Source organism: Centruroides vittatus, unplaced genomic scaffold (genome assembly GCF_030686945.1).
Source record: "Centruroides vittatus isolate TY-2023 unplaced genomic scaffold, ASM3068694v2 contig_549, whole genome shotgun sequence".
Lineage (NCBI taxonomy): Eukaryota > Metazoa > Arthropoda > Arachnida > Scorpiones > Buthidae > Centruroides > Centruroides vittatus.
Window position 1 is genome coordinate 5,562,136 of NW_027122325.1, and position 15,962 is coordinate 5,578,097.

General features: G+C 29.6%; 1 protein-coding gene across 3 annotated transcripts in view; it reads right to left on the minus strand.

Annotated features, from left to right (window-relative positions):
* The window catches only part of LOC136978742 (cytosolic carboxypeptidase 1-like), a 52,125-nt gene that overhangs the window by 26,549 nt on the left and 9,614 nt on the right, over positions 1-15,962 (minus strand). For all 3 annotated transcript variants that reach the window (XR_010881277.1, XM_067274540.1, XM_067274541.1), the window contains exons 3-11: positions 11,352-11,497; positions 10,079-10,146; positions 7,856-7,925; positions 7,645-7,785; positions 7,440-7,571; positions 5,737-5,865; positions 4,730-4,885; positions 4,427-4,660; positions 36-109 (exon numbers count right to left, since the gene is read on the minus strand). Coding sequence is in view for 2 of the 3 variants with exons in the window: in XM_067274540.1 (XP_067130641.1) it covers positions 36-109; positions 4,427-4,660; positions 4,730-4,885; positions 5,737-5,865; positions 7,440-7,571; positions 7,645-7,785; positions 7,856-7,925; positions 10,079-10,146; positions 11,352-11,497 (1,150 nt within the window). In the remaining variant the exon portion in view is untranslated. The remainder of the gene's footprint in view (positions 1-35; positions 110-4,426; positions 4,661-4,729; positions 4,886-5,736; positions 5,866-7,439; positions 7,572-7,644; positions 7,786-7,855; positions 7,926-10,078; positions 10,147-11,351; positions 11,498-15,962) is intronic.

The window sequence follows — 15,962 nt, forward strand, 5'->3', positions numbered from 1 at the left end:
AAAAGTAAATATGAAACAATTTAAAAACTTCTTACATCATCTGAATCTGAATCTGGATCTGAATTGCAAGGAGATATATCAAATGTCATCTCACCGTATACTTCTTTATCTAGAACATTTCAATATTTAAACCCATAATACTATTATGTAAAATGAATATTTATGAAAAATATAATAAAAACATTTAATTATTAGATCTATGATAACCAAATGCTTAAAGTATTTACAGTTTTCTCTCAGTATCTGTGGGATTGGTTCCAGGACTCCATACTGATATAGAAATCTGTAATGTTCAAGTCCTTACATAAATTGGTGTAATATTTGCATATAACTTACACATGTCCTCTTGTATACTTTAAATCATCTCTAGATTACTTGTAATATCTAACGTAGTGTAAATAGTTGTTAATACTGTATAGTTTAGGAAATAATGACAGGAAACATGTCCATGCATGCAGTGCAGACACAACCATTAGGTCTGAGTAGCATTGTCAGCAACAATTTTTCTTTCAACACTTAGCGATTGCTTTCATTTAATGATCTGAGAGATATATATATAGAATAAAATGGAGAATATTTAAAATACAACCAAATTCAAATTTTACTTTTCGGAATTTTAAAAATATTCTCAATCCACAAAAGAATGAATCTGCTGATGCAAAATCTGCAGATACAGAAGGCCAACTGTATATTCAATTTGTTTGCATCAGACAAATTTTGATATATTATACATAAACCTATCACCATTTTCCACAAACCAATTTCAATATAAATTTTCTGTATCATTTAATTTTCTCAAATAGGAAGAATAATATTTCAATCTAAAAAATTTCTCTTTGCATTGTTGTAGTGAATAATAAAATTTCAGTTATCCTCTTCTTTTTTAACTAAGTATATTTATGTCTCTTAACATTAGTGTATATATTGGTGTTTTGTCTATTTTATTTTATGCTCTTTTTGTTTTCTAATTTCAATTTCATTTTTCTATTCCCTTTTTGCTTTTATAAATAAAAAGTTTGTTTTTTTATTAGCCTGCATATTACCACTATTAAAATAATGTATTAGTTTAATAAAAAAAAGAAATTTGTAGTAAAGTACAGTCCGTGGGAATTTATTTCTTAAAGATAATATCGTCTAAATGTGTTCCGTTATTTTGCTGGCTCACTTCTACACAGGAGGCAAAATTTCTGAGAACTGCTTGGCACGTGTTCTCTGTGATTGCTGCCATTTCTTCTCGGATATTTTGTTTCAATTGATCCAGAGAGGTAGGATTGTTGCTGTATACCTTTGATTTAAGGTAGCCCCACAAGAAAAAATCCATTGGTGTCAAATCAGGGCTACGTGGAGGACAGTTTATGTCACCTCATCTGGATATCAATTTTCCAGGAAAAAGTTCATGAACAACCGGTATAGACACGTTAGACATGTGAGATGTTGCTCCATCCTGCTGGAACATGTGTTTTGATTAAAACCAACAAAATCTTGCAAAGCTGGTATGAAAAAATTGTTAATCATCTCTACATATCACTCCAAATTAACAGTTACTGTGCGACCTCTTTCATCTTCAAAAAAGTATGGGCCGATTATTCCTCATGCCGACATTGAGCCCAAACAGTGACTTTTGGTGAATGAAGTGGCCTATGATGTTTATGTTTTGGATTCGATGAACTCCAGTAATGGCAGTTTTGCTTGTTAATGTGGCCATTAAAGTGAAAATGTGTCTCATCTGAGAATAAAATGTTGTCAAAGGACAAAAATGATCAGCCATTTGGTTAGCAAAGTTAAGCCTCTCAGCACCATCAGTTGACTTTAATTCTTGAACCAACTGTATCTTGTATGGGTGGAGACACAAGTCTTTACGCATTATGCAATGTAGAAAACTTTTAGGATGATTTAAGACACTTGCCCTTTTGCAAACAAAGAGAGCGGGAATCACTAACTGACTGGCATACGCTCTCCACATTTTCCTCACTATATGATGACTTTAGTTGCTCTATCCGAGGTTTGCTCATCGTTGAACCAGTCTCTTTAAATTTCTGTACCCATGTTTTGATGAGTTGTGAACTCGGTTCTTCATTTATTTGATGCAATCAATGAAGATTACAAAATTTTCACCACACTATAATGGCAGAATTATTGTTTTTGTAAAACTCGTGCATGCAGCACACACGCTCCGCTCCTGTGAAATGCTCCACAGCAACTAAATTCCCAAGGATGAGGCTAGCAATCAGCATAACTCCCACACCCCTACACCCCTACCGTCAGTACCGTGAGTAAAACAAATTGAAAAAGACTTTGAGACACCCTGTATTTAAAAGTTTTATTTACATCAATTGTTGTGTTTTTAATCTCAATAACTGGGAGTAATTTATCTATTTTATATTATACTTATACATAAAATATAAATCAATTAGTATAAAATAATAGATAAAACAGTATTTTATGTTAATAACATGAGGGTTTATACTTGAGATTCATTTATCCCATTTGGATACTTAAGCATTCATAACATGTATTCGACAATGATAAATATTCATGTAAGTATACTTATCATATTCATGCTTATATATATTTATCCATTAAATCAGATAAAGCATAATGTTTATACAATTCAAATTTTAAAAGACTTATATGTTAATGTTTTTTGTCATTTGCATGAACAAAACATTTTTTTATTACAAACATAATCTTATATCAAATCAACTATTTCAATTATTGCATTTGAAATAATTCTTGACAAAATGATTGAAGTTATACAAATATCACAAATCAATAAGTAAACTGGAAAACATGTTAATAAAAATCAATACTTTTATTATCCATTATACAAAATAACAACATTGTTATGAACACAATTCTTGTTTTACAAGTTCTCCATTTAAATTTTCTTGGAGATACAATATGTGAAAAATATCTCATCACTCATATATTCAATCTGGACAAAGAAAACAATTAAAGATTATTATCTGTGAAGTAAACAATGAAATTATTCAAAGAAAAAATTTTCTCTAACTCTGCTGATAGTACTTATTTTCTAACTATTTTCTATGACTGATATACACATGCATTCTCTCCTTGTATAATGTATATATTTTCATCTATACTTTCCTATCTTTTCACCTCTTTCGCCTTTCATTTTCGCTTATCCCAATCTAGTGAATATAATTATTATTAATAATAATCTCTAAACCAGTTTTCAAAGCAGATTTTCTACAAATTTTTATATGGAACATTGAATAATTTTATATTCAGATGTGATATTGTGGCAGTATTCCATAATATTGTATATACGAATTAATGATAAGTCTAGTTTTAATTGTTCATCCTAGCATTCTTTGTTTCCCTACTTCTATATCTTTTAATCCTTTATTTCCTTATCGGGTGGGGCCAGTAATGTTCCGAGAACGAGGTGTGGTAAAAACAATGAACAAGCACCCAGAGGCATGTTGGAGGTGAGGATAACGTTCATTCTTGAGGTGGACTCGAGAGCGAGTAGACAACCAGCAAAGAGGCTTAGAAATTTTGTCACGAAAGAAGGTGAATCGACGGAATACCAATATGTTTGTGAGGAGAACTTAATGCATTTAGGATGAGAAAGGAACAATATCCTTCGATTATTCTTACATATTTATTGACGGATGATTCCATAAAAGAGATAGCAGCAGACTGGAACCACCTGAAATACCATCAGAAGAACGACGTCATGGGTACCCATTTATTCTACCCCATCTGTATATCTATATCCTCGCTATTCTATCCTCCTTTTTCTCATCTTTCCTTAGTTTGTAAGTTAATTTTAAGACTTAGTTATTAATTTTAAAATGTACTCCATTGTTGCGAAATGCGTTCCGATTGTGCGATACCACATGTCCTCCATTTTTGTCTTTGCCTTGTACATGTGCAAGGTCTTGAGTCGGGATCCAAATAAAATATTGTACTGTTACTACCATCATATGTAAAAGATTGGTTTTATTGTTCTTTGTTACAAGAATAAATATTGATTTGATTCATATTAGTTGTGCATTCCTTCCTTTTGTAGTCTTTGTACAACCACCGATCTTAACAATATAACCATGTTATAATTCAGAAGCCAGAATCATTTGTCTTTATTGCTATATGTTATATAATGCATGCTAAACATGCATTAAATGTGCTAATCAACATGTAAAAATGTTTCAGTCTATTTCATATAATAATTTTTCAGTACCTAGATGAGTAAAGGAATTTTCTGTAATGTTCTACATATATTTCTCTATTTTTTGTGTATTTTTAATTTATATGGTCATTTCTAGGATTTGCAAGAAATGAATAATTTAACTTTTAATAATTTATACAAATTATAATTAATTAAAATTTGTACAAATATAGTTAAGATAAAAATGATATTCAAAAATTAATAATATTTATAATTTTTAAAACTAACTACCTGGACAAATTGAACTCTCACATTCAACATATTCATTATCTTCTGGAATTGAAAAGTATACAGGACTTAAAAACGAAGCAACAGGTAAAACTAAAGGTGGAAGGCATCTTTGAATAATTAAACTTGCTAGTGTTGCAAGTTTATCCCAGTTTTCTCCTACAACTGGCAACGTTTGACACCACTGAAGCAGACAAGGTGCAACCTGTACTTCAATTAATGCTTCTCTTCCATTTTCTTATTAAAAATAAATAAAATATTAAAAACGTCAATTAATTGAGTTGTTATTATTTAACATTTACTTACTAGTATAAGAAAGACGAACAAGAACCTGAAGAACACACCGGAAAACTTTTACTAACTTAGGACCTTTTAATTTTAATCGAGACCAAATAGATGGTTCAAGCATTTGTACTAATTGTCCTAAACCATTTAGCTGAATTATTTGAAGAACAATTAACTCTGTAAAATTATGAAATTATTTGAAAATTTCTTGAATAATACTTTTATGTAAGTCAAATATGTTAATTCTAAAATCTAATATATAAAATACTGTCACAAAAAGTATATATCAAATTAAAATTATCAACAAAATTCCAAAATATTTAAAAAGTTACTAGTATTAAAATATTTCATTAATTATCAGCAGCCATTGAATAAATAAGATTAACAAATCATATTAAATTCTAATTTTAATTCTACATAACATTATGACAATAATACAAAACCAGATTAAGATATTTAGAACTTGGAACACATTTAATTATGCAGTAAAAATGTAATTTTAAATAAAATGTTCCAAATTCAATAATTTTAGTACTTTCTATTTTACCATGATTTAGAATTTGAAAATAGTTTTCCTTAAATCATTATGATGTTTCATTATTTTTATTAAAATAAAAATAATGAAACATCAAATCATGATGTAACGTTTCTTACAAGTATTGTCTGTAAATAATTTGCCTTTTAAAATGTGTTTTCTGTAGTTATTTTGTATATATGACCAAGTGTTGTAGGGTATTATTCTCATTATTATTAAAATAAATAAAAATAATATTTAAAAATATGAATTAAAATAATTATAAAAAGTTATATGATTTCCTTTAAAATATTAAAAATATATATTACAATTAACATATGCCATTTAAAAATGCTTATAAAATATATAAAATTATGAATAACGTCAAGACAGATTTATTGATTATTAATTTTTGATCTGGAATCATTATTTTATATTATAAAAGCTTTAATAAAATTAAAAATTTGCTATTTAATTACTTTCAACTATGAAAACCTTTTCTATGAAAACTTACTAGAGCGAGTTGCTGCAGCCATAATATCTAATGCACTTGATAAAATCAAAGAATTCTTCTGTTTATAATCAATTAATGATAATAAAATTGAAACTAAACCTTCTTTTCCCAAAACTGTTGCATTCATATCTGTAAAAAAGTAGAAATAATAGAGTTAAATTTAAAATTAAAGCTGACTATTGGTATAGAAAACTGATTTATAGATTATTAACTGAGGCAAGATGTTCATACAAGTATTCATATAAATTTTTTAAAACTTTTTAAAAAAATTTTAAAATATCATCTACTTTTATTTCCAATTTTGTTTTATTTTGGCTAATAAATTATTCTTGTACTGACTTACAGAAAAACAACAAATAAGAATAGTTTGACAATATATTTAAAAATTAATAATAAACTAGTTATGTTATGCTATTCAGTTTTTTATAATGATTTATTTGTATTGGAATATTTGTATTTGTATAATTTTTATAATTCATTATAATTTTTGTCTGTCTACAAAATATTTGCTAATATTTTGTAATGAACAAAAATTATGAATGAATGAGAATAAATCATCTATTAATCTTAATTTTATTATTATATAGATAATGACAAAATAATATGCAGTAAATTATGAAAAAATATTTGATTTTATATTTAAAAGATTACTTGCACAGTTAAAAAAATTTGTAATTTTAATGATATTGTTCTTGTTATCTCAAAATTATTGGACATATACCATATTTGTTCAAACATTTTTGGTAAATAAATCTTATTTTGATCATTAGAACAACAAAAATATACTTGAATATATTCAGAATTTTTAGAAATTTATATTAAGAAATTTTTTATCGTTTTTCTTATACAATTTATTTTTAATTTACACTTTTTATTCATAATAAATATATTCATTATGTAATCTGTATGAAACAATATAGTCTAAATATTTTTCCTGTAAAAATTATTTGTAAAAATGCCTTCAAAATTAATAAACAATTATAAGAAAATAAATTTTGCACAAAAAGTAAAATCAAATAGTTTTACACAATACCTCTTAATACTATTTGAAATTATTCTTTACTGTAGAACAATTTAAGATATTCTTATGAAATTCTTTAATTTTTAAAACCAGAAAATTAAAAAATTAATTGCAATTAATTCTTGTTCTTTGTTTTTGTTAGAAGAGATAGTTATAAAACATACCATAGCTGTCTACTAATTATTTTAGTTAACTTAAAATGACTGTTATTAAGAATTTGCTATATTCATGTTATATTAAACTGTACATAAGTAAAGTTATTATGATAAGATTTTAAAGATATTGTCATTTTAAAACTTTGTTAATTTTTTCCTCTGAATTCTTAATAATTTTATTAGAGTTTATTTTAGCAAAATATAAAATTTCTGATAATGTCAAATACATTGTTTTTAACCTCATAAAAGTCTAAAAGATAAGATATTCTTAATTCATGTGATTCAATTATAATTCAATATGATGTGAGTGATTCATGAATCAAATCATATTGAATAAATAAATAAAATTAATTTTTATTGCATTACTGCATTGTATTACTGTGGGTATGTTATATAAATGAATAATTTGTAATCAGTACATTTTGTTTATGATCTAACTATGAATGTAACTTTAATTTCTAAAATAAACACTATTGTGTGATTAAAATAATTATAATATTTTTAAAGTATTTTAATGAAATACTTACTATTATTAAGAACACATTGACAAAACCGAAGAATTGGTTGCAAAACTTTTGGCTTATGAATATAAAATTTAGCATGACTTATGACAACAGGTAATGTTCCCATTAGACGAGCTTTTACTGCAAATTTTCTATCTATAAAATTTAAATGCAGTTTAATAATTTAATATTAATGACTTATATAATGATATCACAATAATAATTGTACCTTGATTTCCTAATTTTGATAAAATGTTATAAAGTGAGGCCATAGCATCATCAGAAGAATGTGAACTACTATTTACAAGTACACGCAAAAGAATATGAATACCATTAAGTGATACAATTGTATGATATCTTTCTTGAAAAGCTATAAAGTAATATAAGTTTTTAAATTTTAATTATATTATAAATCATAAATGATCATTTTTAAATTTTACCATTTTTGGATGTTAGCAATTCTTTTAAAATCAGACAAACATTATTAACAACTTTCACATCTTCAACATTCTGGAATAAAATTAATATTTAAAGAAAATTAATATATTTAAATTTATATGAAAACAGTTCTATTTAAAGTAAGTAAATTTAAGAAAATCACAAACACAGAATAAAAGAAATCATTTTCTATAACAGAAGAAAGGTAAAAGATATTAAGAAATCTTTTTGATTTTCAATTCTATACTCTTTTCTTTTTCATTTCTATGATTACATGAGCTGAATTAATCTTAGTTTCAAATATATATTTAAATATAAAATTATTGTAAGATTACATTTATTGGCTTAAGTTAAATATTTATAAACATAAATAAATAATATATTACTTACAAGGAAAGGCAACCAAACTAACTGACTTTTAAACATTTTGTGTTTAAAAGTTTATATGAAATTGACCTATATATAATAATCAAAAAGAACCTCACTCTTAAGCAGTTTCAAGAAAAAAAAAGAAGCAATTTTCAGTTATTTGATTTATACACCCTAGCACAAATTTATTCACAAGAGTGGATAGTGCCGAGTATATTTTTATAATATAGTATAAAGTTTTGGAAATTTTAATATAAAATTTCCAAAACTTTTATTTTTTCTTTAATATTTGTTAGAGAAAAGAAAAATAAATATATATGTATATAGATATAATAATAATGCTGATTGATTGTAAAGTGGCAACACTTAGTAAGACCCTTAGAACACAGAGGGGTAAAAGAAACAAAAAGAGTGGTTTCAGAAATGTGCATGCTATCAACAAGTAGATATGCATAGTGGTCTCCTAGATATATGTTAAAATAATTATATTTAGTTATATGTTAGAATAAATAGTAGTGTAGTTAAAGAGAGTATCATAACTGTCCCAACAATATTCTTTATTTAAAAAATTCTTCTTATGTAATTTAAATTATTTCATTGTATAAGATATTGTGAAAAGTTTACATTTCAAATTTGAATTACTGATATTCCAATGTTCCAATAACTTTTGATTCTATGACATCACGAAGAAAATATTTGTATTGTAATTAAAATATTCAAATATAAATTTTGCAACATCAAAAAAAGCATTGTTTATTCTTTTAAGCAAAAAGTTTTTAAACATCATAAATTCTTCCTATAAATAAACAACAAATTCAAATTTCTATATGTTAATAATTTAAAATATTATCTGTTTATATTATTAACATACTTTAATTATTTAAATCCATTCAAAAATAACAAAAGAAACCAAAGAAAAATAATGACTTATTTGAATTCTATCATTTGTTTAGTATATAGATATCCCCCATATAACATGGTATTTGAATTCCAAAAAAGTGCAGTGTCATATAAATTTATGCTATACAAAACAAAAGATCATTACAAAATATAGGATTAAGTTCCAAAAGTTAGCAAAAGTATACTATTCTTTTTGTAATTAAGAAAAATTTGTTTATTAAAACAATCAATAATTAACGACCACAATCAAAAGTATTGCATGTTAATATTAATTTTTCTTCACTGCTAAACACTGTTAAATGAGGACATTTTTGTTTTTTGCAAAATATTGTCATCATCTGAGATTTCCTGTTGATCTTAATCTGAAGTATCAGCAACATCTTGATTTTTCTCTATTTTTTCATAAAATCTTAGGCAAATAGAAGCAAATAAAAATATCAAAGTCTTTTAAAAGTTTAATCTTTTCATGTAATAACTTTTAATTTAATCTATAAGAACAACACACAGCAAATCTTTTGGATTCATTTAAAGCACTATCACCAACAACAATGACGCCTGATTTAGAAGAAGGCTAGAATAGAAATAAGAATAGGATAAGTAAGAAGAAAAATTGTATAGTATAATCAGTTCTCATTAAAGAAAACCAGGTGAAAGACACGAAACAACATTAAAAATTTCAATAATCTAAAATCCATGGGCAAAGATGAGACAACACACATGCCTGCTTGAATAAAAAAATATCAAATGACAGTGTTTGTACTTTAATAAAATTGTGACACTTTGTACGAGGATATTTCCAATTCTCAAACCATGTTAGAGCAAAACATTTTTGCATGAGGGATACCAGTAGCTTGTTAAGTATAACAAAATTATTTAATGCAGATATTTAACATAACATTCATAAAGTAAAAATATATTAATAACAATGATACATTTATTATTAAAATTATACAAACCTCCAATAATGATATTAGTATATCAAAACCTCTGATTTCTTCTGATACTAAATATTTGCATGCCTTTTCTAAAAAGAAAAAGTATCTATTAGTTTATTTTTATCAATATATATAATAAATATTGAAGTATTTATTTGTACAGTACATGCTAAAAATTTCATCTATTATAAAATTATTAGTTATTATATGGGTTTGAAAATAAAATATTTTTACTTCTAATGAAACAAAACTTATAGGTAAACAGTTCAAAATCAAATCAGTTCCAACAGCAATTATTTTAATTATTGAAATTAAAATATTTTAAATATGCTCATTTTTTAAATATTACAGAAGCTTTTATAAGAACATCTGAAAATTTTTTATTATTTTATTTATTGATTTTATACAGAATTAGAATGTCTGCTTTATTAAAACCTAATGTTTCTAGATTATTATTTTTGGAATGATTTTTCCCCTTTCTGCTCATTAATCTTATGATTCCTAAATGCTGGCAATTTTCAACTTACAACTGACATATTTATCTAATGATGAAATAGCATTTTCAAGTCCTGATCACACACACAAAACAGAATTTTAATAATAAATAAAATTAAATTATGAATAAATTATATTTGGAATTAATATATATAATATATATTTTATAGAAAAAAAAAAGAGAATGCTACAATACAACTTGCTCAATAAAAACAATGTAACAACATACTTTATAATATTATATATTATTTTATCTTAAAGTTAATTACTAAATTAAAGTTATAATAATGAAAAGTTTTGATTATTTTATTTATTAACAAATACTTAATTTAAAAGTGTAAAAATTAAACACATTTAAAAATATGAATTGTTAATACATAGGTATATTTTAATTTACTTTCTTATCTAGAGAATAAAATAATTACTTTATATTAAAATATAAGAAAATTGGATTAATTTAATAAATTTCATGTTGTAGATTTTGAATAATCTTAAGACAATAATGCAGAATCCACTCAAAATCTATTATTCAAACTGCAACTAAATTATAATGTATTAAAAGTACAAAAAAATAGCAATATACAAATTACAATTCAGCAATCAAATATAAATAATGACAAACCATGCATTAAAGCAAATGAAGAACCAAATTGTTGTATTAACAGCAAAAAATAAATTAAAACTGAACCAAAAGTTTTAATTTATATTGCCAACTAAACCACAAGTTTTAAATATAAATATATTTCAAATTTCAACAAATAGATATTTGATATAGCAAAAATAAAATTAATTTGCTTACCTTGTCCAGTAATGATAAGTAGCAATTTAGCTGTATTACTTCTCAGAGAATCTAAATAAATCACACTTCCAATAGTGCCTTTTTGCAATTGTATATGTAGTCTGTCCACACATTTTTGCACTTCACTCAAATTCACAGTACTAGTGCTACATGCATTATACAAGCAAACAAGCAATCAAAATTAATTTTTAGATATTTCAGATTATATAAGAGAAATTTCAAATCATGAAAAATTTTCAATTATGTGAAATTTATCAAAATTTTCATTTAAACAACACATCTGTATTATTAAACTATCTAACATGCAATTGTTAAGTTAAATAATAAAATATTTTTTAGTAAAGTTATTTTATATATTCAATACCTCAGTTTTAATTTATTAATATAAAATAGAACACTCTTTATTAGTATTTATATATCTGAATTACATGTTTGTAAAAAAGAAAATACCAATCTATAATAGATTAATTGAAAGAGGGTTTCAGTTTGTCTGACTTAGTTTGAGTAAACAGCAAGGGCTAAAAATATGATTCAGATATCAAATTAAAGCTCTTAATAATCCTGTAGATGATGTCAGTGAAGAGAAATTTGAGAAAGGTGCAATGGTTCAGGCACAGTGAAGTGGCAAAGGTACAATGTTATGTCTATGAGACAAACATATCAGGGTCCCACCCCATTAACTTTAGTCCAAGTAATTTTTTGTGTTGCAGTTTCATTATTATAAATACCAAGGTGAATAAATGTACATTTTATTTACTATAATTATTGTTTTTATCATCCTCTTCTAACTCAACCTCAAAAATCTCCCATCTCCTCAAAAGCCTGAGCAATTCCAGGCACATGTTTAAAATTTATTATGACTAGCTGCATTTAAATTATATATTAGAGTCTAAGTTACATCATATATAATTTTTATAATTTAAACTCTGATGCAACGTAGTTTGATCTTCATGCCAAATATTAGATAAGAGGAAGTAAAGACACACTGAGTGAGGTGTTAACTGTTTTTTATTTTCGCTAGCACTTTCAACAAACTTATGTTTATTGTCATTAGACAAACAAAACAAAGAAACGATCATAAACCCACTACAAAGTTCAATTACACTAGATGTTGTGACATCTTGCAGCACATGCATGGATATAGACCGATGTTAAGGCCCACCAGTGGCCAAGCAGTTTTGTTACCTGAACACTGGGAGTTTTGTCACAGGCCTCACCAAGACAGGCTGGAACATGGAGTTTTGGGTTTTCTCCATGTCTGTAAAGTCTGAATAGGGGCCAATTACCTTTAAAAAGACCTCCTGGAAGGCATCCCTTCTAGGCAGATCACCCAAGTGTTGCATTGCTTTAACTTTACAAACAACAACATCAACAATGAACAATGTTAAAGGTGTGACACCAGATGTACATCACTATTTGACTGTTTATATAGGGCAACCCACACACTCAGCAGATCAAATGTGGGAGTGTTGCATGGCTCCAAGGTTGTTGTGAGGAGACAATCCCATATAAACATGAGTTTCCAGTCACTGCAGCATCTGAGCATTGTTTGAGCCCATAATAGGTTGTAGTTCTGTTCGAGCAGTTTTTTGTGAGCTCTGGGTACACTTTTCTTTCACCATGTCATCCTGGTGCTCTGCTACGTAGTAAGCAAGCACTTGTGTTGTGGCCCCAATATACCTTGTGTTCACTCCCATTATGAAATTCTCCAACAGTACAGCATAGATTCCCAATTTTTCAAAGGTGGAGAATTTATCCCAATCATTGCACAAATTTGGTAGTGGAGATAGGTGCAGGAGAAAGTTATGTTGCCTGAATATGCAGCAAATGCATATGGAAAGAGGTCTGAGGTACAGTAATGGCAGTTGAACCACTGACACCTTCCTCTTGTTGTGTAGTATTGTGCTTGGAAATAGAGATCTCCTAACCACATTATGCACATATGTGAACTTAGAAAATGAAAAACCAGCTGTGCGTACTGCCAAACTGATGGTGTTTAACTTTTGTCATTCGATCCTACTGATCTTTAGAACTAAGCAGACAAACACGAACAGTAACAAAAAAACTTTATTAAAAAGGTGAGAACTGTCACCGACATCCTCGGCCAACATCCAGGCAAAAACCCGCAAACTTTCGCGCCTCTTTTTTTACAAGTTGCCAGCCAACATCTCGTTGGCAAGTGTTGCCAGGCAGTGTTCGAGATCTCTGGCGCTGGCAGCCACAGCTACTCCCCCACCAGTGTCTGCGACACGAAACGAGCGGGAAAGGATACATGTCGGCCAGAGCGTGTGGTAGTTTGTCGCGTTGGGGCTGGATTGTCTGTGGTACGTCTAGTTGGCGCTGGTCTTGGCATTAGAGACGTTGGGGGTAACTGGTCCGACTCACTCGCTGCGAGAATAAAAGCCGGTTTCAGTCGATCAATAGAAACTACAGTTTCTTTTCCTTTTATGCATAGAGTGAATGTCTTGCTACCACGTGACACGACTACGTAGGGTCCATCGTATGGAGGCTGCAAGGGCTTCCGTACAGCATCATTGCGAAGAAATACGTGGGAACATAACTGCAGTTCTTTGTGGATAAATGGGTTGCGGTAGGAGTGGTGCACTACAGGCACTGGTTTTAAGTTTGCCATCATCGTCCTGAGTTTTTCGACGAAAGAACATGGATTGACGTCCTGAGAACCTGGGACGAAAAACTCTCCAGGCAGTCGGAGGCTGGTGCCATAGAGCATCTCAGCCGCGGTAGTATTGGTGTCTTCACGGAGCGCAGTTCGCAATCCTAACAAGACTGTAGGTAGCACTTCCGTCCATCTTTCAGTAGAGTGACACTTGATGGCAGTTTTAAGTGAACGATGAAAGCGTTCAACAATGCCATTTGCAATTGGATGGTATGCTGTTGTCCTAACTCTTTGGGTACCAAGAAGTTGAGTGAGGGATTTAAATAAGCCAGATTCGAATTGCCGTCCTTGATCAGATGTTATTTGGGCAGGCACTCCAAAGCGAGATATCCAGCCTGAGTACAGGGCTGAAGCTACTGTTTCAGCTGCTATATCTGGCAACGGGATTGCTTCAGGCCAACGAGAAAATCTATCGATGATTGTGAGGCAATATGTTGAGCCGTTGGAAGGTGGCAATGGACCAACAATGTCAATATGAATATTTAAAAATCTAGCGTCTGGAATAGGAAAGGTTCCCAAAGGGCTAGCGACATGTCTCTGGATCTTCGATCGTTGACAAGAAATGCAGGTGCGAGACCATGTCTGGCAGTCTTTACTGATGGATGGCCAAACAAATTTTGCTTTTACCAATCTGGTTGAGCTCCTTACACCTGGATGGGACAGGTTATGGACAGTGTTGAAAGCAGTGCGACGATAACTAGGCGGAATGTATGGACGAATGCGACCTGTCGATACATCACAGTAAATTTCGACATCACTATCAGGAAGTTTAAACTTCTTAAGTACAAGTGATGAGTCACTTGAAGTCAGGAGAGACTGGAGCTCAGGATCTTGCTGTTGGTCTTTTGCAATTTTGCTATAATCTATAGATGGGCTACTAATTGATTCAATACGGGAAAGAGCATCAGCTGGAACGTTATCGATCCCTTTTATGTGTCTGATGTCTGTTGAGAATTGTCCTATAAAGTCAAGATGTCTCAACTGACGGGGTGTACACTTATCGTGTCGTTGCTGGAAGGCAAACGTTAATGGTTTATGGTCTGTGTAAATGGTGAACTGTCGTGCTTCCAGCATAAACCGGAAATGTTTCACAGCCAAATACACAGCCAGAAGTTCTCGGTCGTATGCAGAATACTGACGCTGAGAGTTACTCAGTTTGCGGGAAAAGAACGCTAGTGGCTGGAGACCTTGTGCTGTAACTTGATGAAGGGCAGCGCCCACAGCAGAATCGGATGCATCGACGTGAAGTGCAAGGGTAGCACTTGGTGAAGGATGATGTAGTAAGGTGGCATCTGCTAATTGTGACTTACATGACTCAAATGCCTGAATCGAATTGTCAGTCCATTTAATCTCGCGCTGGTCGTTTTTCTTTGCTCCTTTAAGTAGGTCGTGTAAAGGAGCTTGGTGATGGGCCGCATGGGGTAGGAACCTACGATAGAAGTTCAAGATGCCTAAGAACCTTCTCAGTTGTTTGAGGGTCTGTGGTCGCTTCTGTTGAGTTATGGCAGATACACGTTCTGGAAGTGGCATAACGCCGTGGGGAGACACCATGTATCCTAAGAATGATACATGTGGAGCAGCAAAAGTACACTTGGATGCATTGATTTGCAGACCGTACTTGTCAAGGCGTTGAAACACTTGCCGCATGTGCATCTTATGTTCCTCCCACGAAGTGCTAGCAATGAGGATGTCATCTAGGTATGAAAAACAAAAGTTTAAGCCTTTCAGAACTTCGTGCATGAATCGTTGGAATGATTGGGCTGCGTTGCAGAGACCAAAAGGAAGGAAAACGAATTCAAATAGCCCAAATGGCGTTGTAATGGCTGTCTTTGGCACATCATCTGGGTTAACTGGTATATGATGGAAGGCTCTAACCAAATCGATCTTGGAAAATATTCGGGCTCCGTGTAGACTTTGACCAAAATCGTGGATGT